The 18,257-nt window shown below is 37.9% G+C and overlaps 1 protein-coding gene across 1 annotated transcript; it reads right to left on the bottom strand.

The window, feature by feature from the left end:
- Window positions 1-1,627: 1,627 nt before the first annotated feature.
- On the bottom strand, window positions 1,628-18,203 carry PWP2 (PWP2 small subunit processome component). Its single transcript, XM_013181388.3, has 21 exons — window positions 18,062-18,203; window positions 17,849-17,961; window positions 17,408-17,502; window positions 16,970-17,069; window positions 15,827-15,970; window positions 15,165-15,300; window positions 14,432-14,649; window positions 13,065-13,208; window positions 12,366-12,436; window positions 11,672-11,808; window positions 10,575-10,723; window positions 9,788-9,935; window positions 8,414-8,564; window positions 7,845-8,025; window positions 6,786-6,933; window positions 5,553-5,661; window positions 5,040-5,105; window positions 4,473-4,691; window positions 3,355-3,505; window positions 2,308-2,382; window positions 1,628-2,128 (listed from the first exon to the last, which is right to left on the bottom strand). Exons 1-21 carry the CDS (start codon window positions 18,077-18,079, stop codon window positions 1,972-1,974), a joined length of 2,730 nt encoding a protein of 909 aa, XP_013036842.2. The 5' UTR covers window positions 18,080-18,203; the 3' UTR covers window positions 1,628-1,971.
- Window positions 18,204-18,257: the final 54 nt, after the last annotated feature.

Genomic DNA, 18,257 nt, shown 5'->3' with positions numbered 1-18,257 from the left:
ACCGGCAACAGAAAAGGGCACTTCTCCAACGCCCAGCCCCACTCCACAGGGGCAAATCTGACAAATCTGAGATATTTGCAAATTGTGCTGACAGGCACTAGGGCCTGCCAAACTTTGGACCTACCAGACACCAACACTCAGCTCCCATTATTCTCCTTATTGATAGGGAAGGACACACTGGAAAATTTTATTCTGTCATGTGCGTAATAGAATTTGCCTGGAGACAAAGTCTGTGTTTTGTAATACAGAGTAAGAACTGTTACGTGTCAGGTAACATGATCGTGTTCTCTATGTTAGCTTAAGCACTTCAGAGATTTACAAGGATGCAAAGACAAATTTTTGTCTTCTTCCTGTGTGGCTTCTTCCCAACCCACCTATGCCTCCCTTCCATAAAGCTTACTATCTATTATGGTGGAGGAAAGGAGGCGGCGAGGTGGAAAACCTCAGTTCCACAGATAATGTTCCACAAGCATCTCTCCAGCCCAGCAACTCCTTCACAATGCCGAAACACCAAAATATTGCAATGATCATGAAAATAACAAATCCAGAACAGAATACACCGAAGAAAGTAAAACAATTCTGTCTCATTATTTGCAGTATCATAGAACAGCTTGGTCTGGAAGGGACTTTAAAGACCATCTAATTCCAACCCCCCTGCCATAGGCAGGGATGCCGCCCACCAGATCAGGCTGACCAAGGCCCCATCCAGCCCGACCTTGAACACTTCCAGGGATGGGGCATTCACTTCTCTTGGCAACGTGTTTCAGTGCCTCACTACCCTTATAATGAAGACTTTCCACCTAACATCTAGTTTACATCTATCCTCTTTTAGTTTAAGGTCATTCCCCTTTGTCCTATTATTATCTATCCCACTAAAGAGGCCTTCTCCACCTTTTTCGTAAGACCCCTTTAGGTACTGAAAGGTCACAATCAGGTCTCCCTGAAGCCTTCTCTGCTCCGGGCTAAACAGCCCCAGCTTTCAGCCTTTCTTCACAGGAGAGGTGCTCCAGGCCTCTGATCATCTTTGTAGCCCACCTCTGGACTTGCTCTAACAGGTCCACATCTTCCTCGTGCAGTGTGTTCACTAACAAAGTCCTGTCAGCATATGGCTTGAAAGCAACACAAACATGGATATGGTTCTTTGCCTTCAGAACCTCAACGTCATTATTCCTGTGCCAATTCACAAAGACAAAGAAAACTGAAGTTCCAGATTACGTTAATAAACTTTTATATATTATAAAAAAAAAAAAACAAGAAAGGGCTTTTATAAGAAACATTTGTAACATTCTCTTATAGTTTAAGTTACACTGAGTTGGCAATTTCCAACCAAATTTTTACTACAGTATAACAGATTATTAATTAAACCCCTGCAGAAGTTGTGCAGCACAGTAACTTTGTTCCCATAATCATTGTTAGGGATATACCACTTATCCTTATTCTTGGAACTGCATCATTTTTGGAAGTTACAGAAACAAGAAAAATGGGTACGCTTACTCCTAACACAGTGGTCCAACAACATGACATGCATGTATTAAAACCAATTTGAAAAAAAAAATCTAACAAGTTGCGAGCAATATGTAGCCTTCCAGTTAAAAATGATATAAAAACATGGTTAAGAAAGTCCACCTCAAAGTATGACAAGACTTTATTACAAATAATGCATGATCTTTGATCTATATACAATGTGTTTTTAAATAAAGAAAGCATTTCTTGTTACCTGAAACCAGGAACAATAAAAAACTGAATCGATGCTGTCAAGCAAATCATTGGTGTTATGGCCAAAGGCTACACAAAGTATACCATGGATGGCATTTTATCCCAAATTTTCCCCATTACTGTAACTCACACATAACTCCATTCACACTGTTTAAAAAGAGTTAAATTATGCCACTATGAGGGCCACTCAGTCTCAGTGAATACCACTGCATAAATCCACTTTGTCTTAGGTTTTCTCCCTCCCATGAAGAGTCACTAGGAACTCAAACTGTCTTTATGAACTTCTTGCATAAGATAATCACTGTCAGACTCCGACTCTTCTTCATCTACTGATGTTTCTGCCAGACGTTTCATGCCTCGCTGTTGTGAAATGGCCAGTGCATATTTAATATTGTAGATATTCCATTCACAGCTGTAAAAATAAACAGGAACATGTTAGAAACAAGATTCCATTTTTCTCCTAAAGTATACCTCTAAAGAAGACATGTTTGAAAGAAGACAGTCTTGAAACTTCTAATACTGAACTATCATCCTGCAGATTACTCCACACTACAGGATTTGGTTTAAGCTGTTAAATATAACAATACGTACAGCTTGGAAACATCTTCAAAATGTCGCTGGATACTTTTCTGAAGGAACTGTATCACAGGTAGCAGCTTCTGTGACCTTAAAGGGAGAAAATACACAACTTGCAGTGCGATCTATATTTCCATGGGGCAATCTGTAACTGTTGTATATTCTCAAAATTTTAACAAGCATGCATGTTACCCTAAAATGTTTGTATTTAAAAGTCAACATGAAACAAACAAAAGCTTTTTGCTTTTGATTGTGCCGATGATTATACTCAATAAAATTTATTGCCGATTTTTTTTCTAATGTCCAGCTGCAACATGAAGAACTAGTTGTGCTTCCTGTAATGACCACAGTTTCTTCCAAGTACTACATTACTTTCCAAACAACTAAGAGTTTGTTTTAAACGCTCTGCTTCTACAGACACAAAAGCATAAAGTTTGTTCTCATCATTTCAATCACTCAACCAGTACCGATGCTGAGGCAAAGACAGAGTTACACAGTGCACCGTTATTTTAACCTGCAGGACTCTGTCTCAGATGACTCCCTACCTCTCTCTTGCTATCAAACCCCTCATTTGCCTAATTTTGTTTCAAGATGTCCATAAACTCTGTAGTAAAGGTAGGCTGAACGTAATTCACAGGACGGGCCCACACGGTTGTGAAGAATTATGTAGGAAGGCAAAGCATAAACAAGCCACAGTGCATGCTATAATCACAAGCTAAGTCTACAAAATGCAGTCAGTACCTGCTCATTATCTTTCAGTTATATTTAACATATATAATAGTTTAAAAACACAGTTCACAAGTTCGTACTAACACTCTTCAAATCTTTATGCATGTACAGGCTAAGAAAGCTATGGGAAGTTTTACCTTCAATGTTTGAAAAACGTAATTTACCCTTACAAACCCTATCACGCATTCCAAATCTCACATACGCTGGGTGGTAAAGTAGTTTCAAATATCGTGTATGCATCTGTCCAGAATGCTAGTAATTGTCAATGGAAAGTCCTAAACTGACAGGTATTTTAAAATGCTTGTCAGCTTTTTGACTTTCACAAGAGCTCACCTTGTTTTTAATTTCTGTCCATGCAGCATGAGCAACTTATGAGCCCAAATAAGATAGAATTCTAAGTGACAAGATATCTCAAAGGCAGAGGCCAGGAACTCCAACACCTTCTCCACGTACAGATCTGGGAGTGATGAGCAGACAACCTCAACTGTGCAAATAGGAAAACAAAAAGCAAACAAAACAAAATATATATGCACATTAGTGTTGAATTACTATTCAGAATAACATGAAAGAGACTAGAAGAAAGAATAAGGAGAAGAGAGCAATGTCTGGGCAACTATTTGATATTTAATATTGTATTTCAGGACACAGCCTCTCAGGAAGCACGTTTCTCCTCTTTTGGCCTTCCAACCGTTATTGTATTTAAAAGAAAGAAATCAATTAACTTAAAATCTGTTTGGTTTGCATGAACACAATCCTCGATTATGTGCATATTTACATTAGTTTATGCTTTTCTTGTATCATTGTGCACCTCTACATCTGGCTCTGTCTTCTAACACCCTGTTAGGCACTTTAAGACAGTAAAAATATCCTCCCTCAGCTCTCCCAGCTTCCCCTCAGCTGTCATGTACTCCGACCCTCTAGTAACTTTCCAAGCCCTCCACTCGATGCTCCAGAACATCAATATCAGTCTTGTACCAGAATGCTCAGAACTGGACACCGTAATGGTCTCACAGAAGAGACCAATCACTTCCCTCAAGATGCTGACTACTTTATAGTCCAGTATCCCGCTGACCATCTTCATCACAGAGGCATACTTGCTAAGCCCCTCTAACATCAAGCACATTCTGAGAAGTGTCATCCAAAAATGTTACGTGAATTTGGACCTGATCACATTCCATGTTCAAAATTCACTAGGTGACCATGCAGTAGATTGGTAAAACTGTAACATCAGTTAACACCAAAAGTTTTTTTTTTTTTTTTTTTTTTTACAAAAGATCATCCTTTCCTCTCTCACTGTCTTCAGCTACAGTAAAAAGACTCAAGTCCTTGAATATTTTAACTTTTTTATTTCCTCCTCAGAGCTGAACTTTGCCTTTTACACTTCACCTTATTTGGCTTACACATCTCTGCTAACAATTAGCTCAGTCAAATTTCATGGAAGACCCACTTACCTTCATCACTAGGTACAGCCTCTATAACCTCTTGAATTAACTTCTTTTCATTCAGCTTGAGGGCCATGATGATAGCCATAGCGTATTCCTTCTGATGCAGTGTTTTGCGTATATTGCTGGGTGTGACATCAATATCTAGCTCAAAAGGATCAAAAATCAGCCCAGAGTCCAGTGAATAGATAAGAAGACCCTCTGTGGTGGTGGCTGCCCAGCTTCGCCCTAGAAAAGAAGAAACAGTTTTTAAGAACAAAGCTGAGTCTTCTAGGATGGAAGCACAAGAGTAATGACAAAGAAATGACTCTTCACTGCTTACAAGATGTAAGACAGAAAATAGTGCAATGAACTCATCAGCAATGACAATGCTTGTGAAAAATACCAGCTGAAAGCAGTATGTGCTTAAGTTTGCCAATTACCCACTGCACAAGAGACTGGACTACCAACCCATCAACACCGCGTAGTATCTGGAGAGACCATCTCCAAAGGCATTTGCACTTCATTATTACTCCTCCGTTGTTCTACTATTTTGCTTGTTTTATATGGAAGAAAAAATTCATCATCAATACTCACCTGTAGGAGAGAATCGCAGGCAAGTCACTCTTATTTCTGGTTTAAAGCGTCGATAACTCATGTCACCTACAAGAAAAGTTGAAAAGTGGTTTAATACATCCACCAAATGTTCATGGTCTACCTATTCACTCTAACTGTGCTGTTATCACTACGCCAAAAAATCTGAAACATGTCAAAACTTGGCATCGTTAAAAGACATGGAAAGTAACAGACAGTACTTGTCCAGGAGATCTTAGGGCCAAAATAAGCTAAATGAAGTAGTGGGACTGAATTTTGCTGTGATTAGAGATCAGAGGAAAATCAAGCAACTGGAAAATAAAAGTGGTCCTCATGGGTTCCACATTCAGCAGAATCTGGAATTCTTGTGTAACAGGTCTCTGTAGCCACAGACCATTCAAATAAACCAAAAAAGTGAGCTGGACAATTCAAAGCCTTCACAGCTGGTATCTACGCTGGTCAAACGCTTTGATCCACACGAGACCAGTAACAAGACAGCAAGGCCAAAAGCCATACCTCTTTTTACTCCAGGAAGAGGAATAGCAACACCATCTTCGTCTCCAGCCCCTTCATCAATCAGAGCCATGCTGCCAAATTCAGTCATTTTTCTCCGATCCAAGTATTCCTGGAAAAACACAGAAGTTCCATTCACTGCACTCGATCTCCTCTCAAACACCTGTCAACACTAACAATGCTCCATAATATTCAGGAATCATTTAGTGATTATTTCTTTGCAATTTATTCCAAAATTTCTTTGTAATTTCTTCCAAAGTCATGGAGAAAAGTGATCATTTCACAATAGCAGGCCAACCACAGATAAGAATCAGGCTGCTTCATTCTTATGGCCTCACAATAACAAAACTCGGTTCAGAATGTGGCTTGACGTTACTAAATACTGTTCTACGTAAGAGGGGCACCACTTCCTCGAATGCAGTCCTGCTTTTCCTCCCCTTCAGCTTCCATAATCTTATTGTGCTAATATTAATGGCCACGTAGTCAGCCAGCTATAAAAATTATGCTTTTGAATGCCTCCCACCCCCAATTTTTAAACACCTTCCCCTCCAAGATTCTTTTCCAGCTGTTTCACTCCTGGTACCCTTTTAAACTATGCTGGCACAATAAAGGTCAGCAGAGAAATGTAGGCTGTTTCACAAACCATTGTTGTCAAAAAACATGTTTGTACCACAGTCAAATATAACCTGACACGAACACCAGAGCATTCATCATTCTTCCAGGTAAGGAGATGTTAGCAAGTCTTACTGGAATTTTTTTTCTTCCAATGTTTTTCATTATTCATTTTAAAGGAACTTATTTTTGAGTTTGGCACTGTTCGGAAACAGCATCTGTAAAATGCAGTGATATCTCCCTGCGTCTGCTGTCAACTCCTTCATTTCTTTGCCAACACAAGCAACTGACCCATGGGGAAAGTGAGCTTAGCACAAAATATCAGTCACTTTAATTTTCGTATTATCTCATTAATTTTAAGGTAACTGCCAGTTGACTTAATTATGCTTAAAAATTCTGCACATTTAATACAGACACACTGCAGTCTGGCAAGGTTTTAGTTAAAATTAAGGAATTATTTTTGTTTTCTAAGAAATAACTTCTTACAGACCTCTGCACAAAACAAAGAAAATGAACCCATAATTAACAAAATATTCATGAATAGCATTTAAATTAGGTGTCACACCAAAAATCCAAGTTTTTGGGGGGAGGGACGGGGGGAGACTGGCTCCTATAATCACATACCTCCATTGCATCTAAAGATAAGTTGCATGAGATCTCAAATTTTTTCATAAGAATCTGTTCTTTCACGTTATATATGCAGACAAATTTTGATAATCCACCTGCCAGAATAGACTGACCATCTGCTGAGTAACACAGAGTAGTAAAAGATCTGGTAAAGAAAAAGAGAAAGTAGTTAATTTTATTGCCACATCTGAGCCAAAAGACGAGTACAGTGTCAAGACAGAAAAGAAATAATTTCATTGAAAAAGTGGAATCTTCATTCACATATCATTAACATATAAAACCATTTTACTACAACCAACTACTTTTGGTACTTTACAATATATGAACAAAAACCAATTTAAAACTCCAACGACTTTTTGAAATACTTCCATAACTTTTTATGCACAGTTGCAAATCAACAAATGAGCACTTAGTTGGACCTTGTGTAACACTAAGGATGGTGTAAGAGAGGGGAAAAAATGTCATGGCATGTTTTAAAGAGAAGGTGGTTGTGCTCATCACCAAAAAATATGTTGTTTTGTGTAGGTGGGCACCAGGGGAAAAAGAGAAGAATGAAATACCAGACTTCTACGTTAGACTTTCTGACAGCATCTAAATTCAACTTGCCTTTAAAAATTACTTTATGTACTTAGTAACCTGTAATATACCCACAGCTTATTTACATTTATTTTTTAAAAAGTATCAGTTTCTACACACTGATAGTTACATACTAATATTTACAAATTGAGATATCCACTTAAAATGACCTATCACATTTGTCAAATGAGTAACTGTCATGAGAATCTTAATACTATGCAAGCAATGCAAGCTTGTAACTGATGAAAAAGAACAGATGATCAGAATGATAGTGTTATCAGTAGGTTGACATGACAAAAGATAAAAAGGGTCCGCCCAGATGTCAACACACATAGTCTTTTAAATCCCAATGTCAGAATCAAAATATTTGAATGGCAGATGCAATCTGAAATCTTCATGTAAAAAACAACTGGAAGAAAATAGCCCAAAAGCAAAAGCCAGTGTGACACCCTCTTTTCAACTGCTGTCTCAATTACTTACTTCCCCTTGGCTGATTGTTTGGCAGTTATTTTATCAAGCTCCTTCCTTCCCATCTGGAGATCATGTCTTCCCTCAATCGAGCCAACTTGCACTGCATTTTCGTGATCCCAAAATGTTATCTGTCCATTCAGAGAAGCAACTGCAAGCTCCTTGCCATCAGGACGGAAGGCAACAACAAGAACTGCAAAAAATTTAATTAATGGTTAAAAGTACAGTTGGATACTTTTTCTAGAGAAAAAGACTATGTTTTTCCTGGAGAAAAAAAAAAAAAACACCCTATATTTTTCTAGTGTTTCATCAGCTACCAGAAAAAGATAAAGATTAACAAGTGTGACAGCACTTCTTCTCTGAACAAAATACAAATGTTTAGCTAATTATAAAGCTAGAGCTGGTTATATATAAGACAGATTCCTTGCACTGTTAACAGTGCTATAGAGAACTATCTAAACTTTTTGTTTTCATTAGTAAGAAAAACATCTGTCTGTATTTGACACTTTCTGTTTTTCATTCAGTCGTTGTATCATTTCTGATAATATTTTATATTTGATATAAGACGAAATAAAAATTACCGTCTGAGTTCAACATTAGTGTCTCCTTAGTTCTCCAGCTGTCCAACATATCCCATAACTTGACTGTTTTATCCCAAGAGGCGCTCGCTAGAACACACTTCACCGGGTTAAAGGACAAACTGCTGATGGGGCCCTCATGACCTGCTAAAACCTAATAAAAGAAAAGATAACATAGAATTAGGTAAGAGAAACCGAAGTTCATATAGTTTGTAATCAACAAACTCTAAATGTAGCAATTAAACTATGCCTAAGTTGTCCACGCATACTCGCAGTAAATTTTGGACATGTGGAATGATACATTACAGATTGTGTGGAATGATACATTACATTCTCAACTTTTTATTTTCAGAAGTTAAAAAACTGAATTCACTGCAGTGCTACCACTGCATAGGCATCTATAACCACTCTTATTACACACATTGTCTGTAGAGAGACTAAGACATAGGAGACATAGGGAGCTTTTTTTTTTTCCCTTTCTTATCAGAAGGAGAGCAACTGTGAAAAAACAAGTCATTGAACTGAGAATTCAAGATGTCCTTCAACTGAAAACGTTTAAGAAAACACACTAACAAAAGCTGTGAATAAGAGTAATACAATTTTTTCAAGCATGAAGCTCCTACTCGTCTCAGCACAAATCATGCAAAGGAACTAAACCCAAAACTCTGAAAATCCACTCAAGTATATGCAGAGATAGCATCAATGCTCTGTATTCACCACCTGCACCAAATTAACGTAAAAATTGCTGAGTTCATCTACTTGGCCATCAGACATACCTTAATGCTTAAGAACTGAAAACAGCAAATGACAGTGTCCCTCTCTATTATTTAATAATTTAATTGTACTCTGCAGAGAATATATTTAAAACTATCAGCAAAACAACAGAGATTTAAATTGATAAGTTTTCTCAACCTCCACATTAAATACCTATACAAAAAATCATGTCTCTACTCTGCACCAGGGAAACTGTCTGTGGAATCTGCACTGATCTTAGGATAGCACCTACAATTTCTTCATTTCTACAAAACATGTAGAAAAGAACATCTCTAAACAACTAGTAGAGTAATGAGACACTGTTACCGTGTCATAGCACTGCAGCAATACCTCAGCAATACTTGTGTTACTTCAGCACCTAGAAAGAGCTCATGACTCAAAACTTTGGAAAACTATTTCCCACAGAAATACAGGATAAGTTCAATGAAATAAATCAAAAGTTTCTGTAAAACAGCGTTCCTTTGCTCCATTTCTTAAATACAAACACAAAACTCTTCATTAAAGTGTATTAAAGCCCTCCAACTAATCGCAAAGTTACTTAGTATCACCACGATGTATCTTATCTGTGTTAACTTCAAGTACTCCAACATTGTGAGTCCTTACATCTAACAACCTCCCACTCTGCATGGACCAGATGTATATTTCAAAGGAATCCTGGGAACCAGCTGACACAATCTCACCACTGGAGTCCACGGCTAAACAAGAGAACTGACTTGGTCGTGGAGAAGTAAAGGTACGGAAATTACGGTATCTGTTGTAAAAATGAAAATAAATTGCAAAAAAAACATTTCAGGTAGATTTAAACACACATTTTATACATTCCTATTTTTTAACACGTAAAATGAAATTCTTTTTAAGTCTTTTAAGCAATCTACATTAAAAAAATTATATAAAATGACATGCGACACCACAGCATGCTTCCAAGACTCAAAAAACTACTACTAATTCTGCAGAAATAACAGCCCAAAATACTCAAAACAGAAGAGCTGTCTTCTTTTACACAGGGTATGTCTATTCAGATAACACAGGCTTGTTTACACATCCAGTCATGCACACAGTTGTATTCTAACGGCTCAACCACTGTAACTATGGCAAACATTGTTAGACAGGTGCCTTCCTCCTGTTTGAACAGTAAAGGCAAAGAATGATCTTACTGGATTTCCAGCTTCTCTGAGTAAAGTTCTTCCAGAATTCTGTTCATAAGAACTGGATGGAATGGCAGGATTCCTAGTTACTATCCGAGTCTGAATCAAAGGCTGAACCAAGAATCAATACAGCAACATTCACATTTGTGCAACCTGATCTTGAAACCAGCAATCGGTAGTTTCCTGCATTTTGGGATGTGAGGGATGAAGACTAAATGATAAACAAAAGCTTTATGATAAGTTACCTGTGCAGATCAAAGGCCCGCACTGTTCCATCCAGGGAAGCGCTCAAAATGACATAGCCACTGGAAGTAAAAGTTACAGCAGTTACGCCGCTGGTATGGTCTGTAAAAGTGACGAAACAAAAGCTGCTTGAAGTGTTCCACACTTTCACCTGCAAGAGAGATGAGAGAAGCCTTCCTAAAATCTCTATCCTTGGTTCAGTAAGAAAGGATTAGACAGTAGAAGAGTAAAGAAAAGTTAGCCCTACAACTCTGCAGTAGCATAAGCGACTTTCAATCCAGTTGGTAGGAATTCTATGCAAGTGAGGCAAACAGCACCACAGCTTATCATTAGACCCTTAAAGGCAAATATACAACAAGGAAATCTAAGTGGAGACAGTGAAAACATTTTTGAAACAAAGTTAATTTTAAATGAAAACTAGCAAGTGGCAGGTCTCTTTTTTCCTGTCAAAGCTCCTGATTGTGACAAGATACTATCTTTGTCACATTTATGTTTTTGGGATTAATCTTCAAAATCCCATGTAATTTTGGGCTTAATCTACAAAATGTCCTTCAAAAAAAGTACTTGTATCTTGTACACCTAGCCTTCCATTTCAATACTATGAGGTCATTTTTCTTTTAAATAGCAAGCTTCTCCAACTGGGCATTGCAGAAGAAGCTGTTCAGAAATTGCACTTTTGTAAGTAAGTTGAAGTAAATTTCCCATTAAAATCAATTAATAAAAGGGCATGAATTTGGGTGACTGAAAATTCATTCATCTCCATGTATCACGGAACTACCACAAACGGATGTAAATTAACATTTGATTAATTTGATCTTTTTCTCTTACTGCAACTGTATTAAAAAAGAGCTGCTAAAATGCATAAGTGATGCAATCTGCAGAGGATACCAATAATAACACATCAAAATATATATGCTGTGCAGAGGAAAATCAAAACATAAAATAAGGTTGTATTTTTTTCTCCTTGCCTTTTTTTTTTTTTTAAGAAAAAAATATGTACCAGTTATGGTAACAGAGCTTTCCACATCGTAAGAGCTTGAATTTCCATTCTATCTTTTTAAAACTTAAAATCATATTTCAATACTACTGTCAGACTTACTTTTCCATCCTCCCCTCCAGTTACTATGTATTGTCCATCTGGAGAATATGCCAACGAAACCATGCTGTTGAAATGGCCCTGCTGCTTCAGCACATAGGACTCACTTTGCCATTCCCATACCAGGAGCTGACCCAAACCTGTAGATAAGTAAGAATTAACCAGAATTATGAATCCAATGATGGGAACCTGCAATTGCAAGCCAAAAATCACATACTTGCATCGAACAACTGAAGAAAGAAGAAAAAAAAAGTTGATGCAAACAGGTTTCATTATGCACGTATCAGTCCTAATACAAGTCATTTTCATTTTAAAAGTTCAAGGTTACTTGGCTTAACATCCTCAGTACTACAACCACAATGCTATTAACTTGCTTTTGGTAATAAACAGATAGATGCATGCTGATAAACAGCCAAAAGTCTGAAATATGCTAGGATGGAACTCTGTCTTCATGTTTACGTCGTTTGTTCATTTTGCATTTTTCATCTTTGATACTGTAGTTATCCCTGAATCATAAGAACTCTGTGAGGACAACTTGATTAGGGATACGTGCTTTACATGCCAGACACTATGGAGATGAGACTATAAATTATTAGCAAAATTTTAACATTTGGATTCAAGGACAGGCAGACTTTGGACTTGTATGCCCACGACGTTCCTCATTTTCCATGACCACAGACCAAAAAAATTTACAAACCTGAACATCCGAAGGCAATCCAGTCACCAGTACAGTTGATAGAAATAGAAGCTATCCTTTGATCTGAAATACTAAAGAAAATTATCCATTATTTGCATTTTCGAGCCGTATGTGATAAAACTTCAAATCTGAGAAACCATAGTTTATTTTTTCTGTTCAGGCATGATCTTTGATTACTGAATTTTCTGTATCCCTGTAACATCAAAAGTATCATATAAGCTCTCTCTTTCATTATACTAGATGACATTAAATGGGCAATATTGCCTTATTTGTAATAAAGACAGAATATCAATATCCCAAACAAATACATACTTGGTAGTAACAGAGTAAAACTCTGAATTCAAGAAAGTAAACCTGTTTTTTTGTTTGTTTGAATTTTTTTTTTGTACACAGAAATAACGCATTCTTTAGCTAGCATCATACAGCAATGGAAAAATATTGTTATTTTTCAAATTAGAGACAATTTATAGATAATTTTCAATATGCAGAACTTTCTTCTTTTCCAGGTATCAGCTGTATTTGCTATGAAGATCCTTCTGCTCTGATACTCCTCCTTCACTACTAAAGACAGTGTTTTCTCAAACAAAGAAAAAAACAAAGAACCACACCAAACCAAAAACAAACAAACAAACAAAACACAACAGACCTTATTCCCAAACCGAGTCAACCAACCACCCACCGCAACCCCGTACACCTCACCTCAAGGAATGGATTAGATTGAAATCTGGAAGCTCGTGGAGGTGAAAGACTCCAGAAGCAAACCCAGTGACCAAGAGGTGTGTTTTCTTGTGATAAGCTGCAGATGTCAGGTTATTAAAATCTCCCTCTTTATTGAAAAAATACCTGGGCATCAAAGAGATAAGAGAAGCAAACTGAACGCAAAATAAAAGTATGATGTTATAGTTGCATTTCAATATAGGTCAAGTATTTTGAAAATATCCTACAATAAAACTCAAAAGGACTATTTCTGGAATTTTTTAATAGTATATAAATATATGCGTATAAATGTACTTTAGATAGCTTGTAAAAAGCTAATTCTCTTCCTTTCCTTTTTCTGAATGTTCACAACCGCTACAGTAATCTTGTAAGAAGTGACACCACAATGATACCACATGCAATAAAAGAGAACATTAACATCAAAGGAAATGCACTGTGCATTTGTTTCTGAACATCACATGCAGCTTTCAAGAAGTAAGTGACTATCCTTCTATATGTGAGCCTCTTACAGAGGCAACAGTCATAAATGCTGTATGCCTAATGAAGAAGGTTTTCTAAGTTTCTTTGTAGCTGTAGCTCTTACTGGACTTAAACTGGTAAGCACCACATAATGGTCAAATAAAAGAGCATCTGAACTTTAACAGTTGTATATTCCAAATTCCTTCGCTGCTTGGAAACGATGTTCACAGAGGCTAATTCCAACGCAGGGTGGGGTAGGGTACTTTCCTTTACAGTCAGAGAGACTGAGAGGAGAAGCCTGATGCCAGGTGCACCCAGATTTCCCTTTCCAGAATCCCCTCTCCCCCTCACTCCATTGTCATTGACTAGGGATTGCCTATGAACATAATCGTTCTTCCAGCAAAGCTAAATGCTACAGCTATCTTCAGACTGAATTTTTCTTTTTAAAACACATCTCAATTGATGTGGATAGACAGGGAGACACTTCAGAAAGGCATCTCTAGGTAGTTCACCAAAAAGGCTGATGAGCTCTCATTACCAGCTATATTTACCAAACATTTCTGTCACCTCTAGACTTAGCTAGAGGATACCGTACTGATCTCATTACCCTTTTTTTTTTCTGCATTTCAAACAATAAAGCATACACCATAAGTCAGTATTGCTTACATTAACAAAATAATACTGACCTGTTATTCCGAAGGTATTGCCTTTCATGCAGTCAAGGTAAGACAAATGGACGTTCTACCGAAACTATTTATTGTGGGATTTACAGTAAATTTCTAAATCCTGAGCAGAGTTTTACATTACTTGGATTTGAATAAACGGAGAAAAAGCCCAACGTGGCAGACGCCCACAAAAACTCTGTCTTTGGAAAACTGAAAATCACTTACTTTGCAATACGTGAATATTTAACTTTCTCTCTAATCTCCTGTTCATTTGGATGGGCTTTTCCATGAATTTCTTCACCCTTAGATTCCTCAAGAAACTCTTCATCTTCTTTTATTTTGTTCTTTTTCCTAGCTTCTTTAGGAGGCATGGGCTTCAAACCATCAAGCTCTGTATCACACTGCCACACACAGAGAGCTCCATCCTGGCTAACTGTGTACAGCTAGAATACAAACACAGAAACATATGATTATTATGTAACAGATGTTTTTAAATCTGCTGCCCTGTTAGAATGACTACAGAACTACAGAAGGGATAACGAGTCTGCACTCCATTACTGGAATTATATTTTACTTAGCCCTCTAGCAATCCAGATGATTAGGTTTGGAAAATTCAGTTGTCCTGAGAAAGTAGCAATTTACTCTACACTGCCTTCAGAATATTTTTGAAAAGACCAGAGGCAATTTTATTACCAGTTGGAGTTACAGCTGATTATTCTTTTCATATTTAAAATTGTAATTTCTGGGAGGAGCAATTTTAAATAACTTACTCTCCTTTTACCATTTACTTCCTGAAACATTCAAGGAATTGTAAATTCATAGCTGATGAGCTGAAACGCTACCCACATATTTTAAAAATTCTGATATCAAAAAAGTCAGCATCCTTATCTACAGCTAAGACTTTACCTCAGCTTTTTTAATATTAAAATTCAAGAATGTAGCGTCATTATGTACATACATCTAGACTGTTCTCTTCAAAAAAGCAGGCTACTATTACATCCTTATGCCCTCCGAGTGAGTAATAGATCAGGTTTGCCCATCGCTCTGCTCCAAACACCCACGTAGACATGTCCTTGCTTCCCACTGCAAAACATCTACAAAAGAAAAGGCAATTTGAGTTAAGAACACTGGTTTGTCAGACTCATCACTGGGTGGGGAACATTCTGCATGGGAAGACAACAGTCACCACCTAAACAGCAATTTTACATACAAGGGTTGCTAACTTAAGTTAAGCTAACTTAAGTTAGTAACTCTAGCAAAGGTATATGGGATTAAATATATTCAGAAAGTCAGCCATACTTGCAAGATCTGTTTCTTTTATGGATAACTTGGCATTTTCAACAAGAATGAATTGCTGTTCCCTTATACATGTCTATTTCATACTTTCTATTCTGCCTAGCTACAGTGTTTATAGTTATATATATATATAGTTATAGTTATATATAACTATATATAACTATATATATATAGTTTATAGTTATATATATATATAGTATTCAATTAAAGTATAAACAAATTTTTAAAGCCAGTAAATACTTTAGAGCAAAGAAAGTAGACTGTAACATGCATACAATGTTAACAATGCAAGCAGACGTACAGTGCTTCAGTTTAACAACTCACTTGGAATCATCAGTCCAGTCAATACAAGTTGTTTCATCATATGGACCATAATACGTTTTGTCCAGAACAAATGCATTAAATTCTCGTTTCTTCCCAGGAGCATGGTACATAAGAGCAACATTGTCTTTTGTAATCACAAATTTCCTGTCATATAGGGGAAAAAAAAAAAAGCAGAATCGCACACAAAGCTGTTAAAATAAATGATTTTTCAGTACAGACTGCAATAAAACAAAACACTGTAATGTTAAAAGGTTTCTGTGTTACTGAAGTGATAAATATAGAGTACATCAGAATCAAAACCAAAAAAAATTATTTCCAGGTAGCTATTATCCCTCAACTTCAAGAGCAAGTGTATTAAAGAGACAGAGAACCTTTGGAAAAATCAATCAGGTTGAATAATGAAACTTTTATTCATTTGTTTTTATACAGGAAGGTAAAGTTCAAACATCCAAAATAAGATATTCTATTTCAACCTCTCTTCACCTCCATACATTGGTCACTTTCACAAACACAATGCATCTGCATCCCTGTCATACATATCCTTTAATGTAGCCCTGTAGCCAGTGTAACAGTCAGAACCGTGACCCCAACTTCCAAGCAAAAACTCATTCACAATCACGTTAAGTTAATCAAACTGAGAAATGGCACCAGAAGGGAAGCCTGTACTTATTCCTCTCTCCCTTCTGACGACTCTCACATTCATGTCACACTTTGGCTCGGTGACCATAGAGTTAAAACGAGATATGAAAAAAAGCATTATGTTACCAAAGGAAACAACAAACCCAAGTCAGCATCAGAACTGCACCAAGAGTGCCCTCGTGTGACTCTGCAGCACTGACTGTTTCCCACGTGGGCTCTTTAACTCTCCCTATAATATGGAAGGACAGCAAGATTCATAGAGAATTTTCTGTTGCTAAAAGTTCCACCATAGACAACATCTGTGATGGGCACCTTTCCGAGCTTTGGTTTTCCTCTTCTTTTCCCAGCTCAACTTTACTGATCAAGTGGTCCTGCTACAGCTCAAAATCTCTTCTATGTTAACTAGTAAATATCATTTCCTGATTGGTCAGAATGTTTTAACAATTACAAGTACTTTATGGAATAATTCTGCTATTTTGTTTTAAGTACACGCATTTTACTTACTTGCCATCAGGAGAAAAGGAGACACTGTGCACTGGCTTGTGAAAATGGAAGTGATGTATCACAGATTTACCGACCAAACTGACAAGCAAGGCAGCTCCCTCTGTGAGGGCAGAAAAAGAAAGAACATTGAAATTATTCAATCCTCAAAGAAAACATAACCCTAGAGAGCTTAGGGTTTTTTCCTATTAAAAAAAAGTACTTGAGAAACTTTTCAAGACAGCGTGTACAATGATGTATAAAGAAATATGAAATTAAAATTGCTAGTTAATTTTAAAAATGCTAAGTTCTGTAAACGAAGTTACCTTCTGCCAAAATTCTAACTTAATTTTTAAACCAGAGCACTTCTAATTTGTTTTTAGGTCGAATGCATGTTTTTCTCTTCAGGGGGTATTTTTACTTCATTCTTTTATGAAAGAAATAACTTGTTTGCGCAATTACCTTCATCAACCAGTATGGCAAGGCTTCCATCTGGAGAAAGCCCCACACACACAATGTTGTGCCGTGTAGCCAATGGGAGCGTTTCACATTTATTACTGCAATAAAATGACAAAACAGCAAATTGAGTGCAAGAATGGGGAAATGTCAGTCATTACTGGTATCAATGAGAGATGGTTTGATGCCTGCATTAGAGCCGCTGAAGCAACTTTGGTGCAAACCCCTCCAGATTTTAATTAGCTGCTGTAATTACTCGATAGACACCAAGGATGCAAGAAAGGCTCCTGACCAGAATCCCAGTTTAACAAGTACCAACCCCACTCTGCCCTACAGGAAAAGGCAGATGACATTCTAGGCCGCGTTGTATGTAAGAGACAGGACAAGGCCGAGGAAAGCTAAGCTCCTAAACCGGAGGCAAACCGCTTGCTGCCGGGGCTGGCTCACTTCTTCAGGTCGAAGAGGGAGATCCTGTTCCCGACGGGGCTGACGAGGCCGCTGCCATCGCGGGTGAAGCTGAGGTTGCCGCGGCGGTACACAGTGCCCAGCAGGCCGGAGAACTGCGAGGAGGGGAGAAGGAAGAAGCCGAAGAGGGGATCGGTTAGAGCCGAGGAACAGAGCAGCCTGAGGGAGGGGAGGGCAGCCGCTGCGGGCACTCACCCTGTAGGCGAACTTCATGGCGGCGGCCCCACGCGAGCTCCGCGTGTAATGGCCGGCGGCCCGCGCATGCGGCTGGAGGGGCGGGCGGGCGGCAACATGGAGGCGGGCCGCAAGATGGAGGCGGGCCCGCAGCCCGCGCCTCCCTTTCCTCCTCCCGCTGTCCCCGTCAGCGACCACAGCCCCGGCGCTGCACGGT

This window comes from Anser cygnoides, chromosome 1, assembly GCF_040182565.1.
Source record: "Anser cygnoides isolate HZ-2024a breed goose chromosome 1, Taihu_goose_T2T_genome, whole genome shotgun sequence".
Lineage (NCBI taxonomy): Eukaryota > Metazoa > Chordata > Aves > Anseriformes > Anatidae > Anser > Anser cygnoides.
This window is presented reverse-complemented; position numbering and strand designations above follow the sequence as displayed.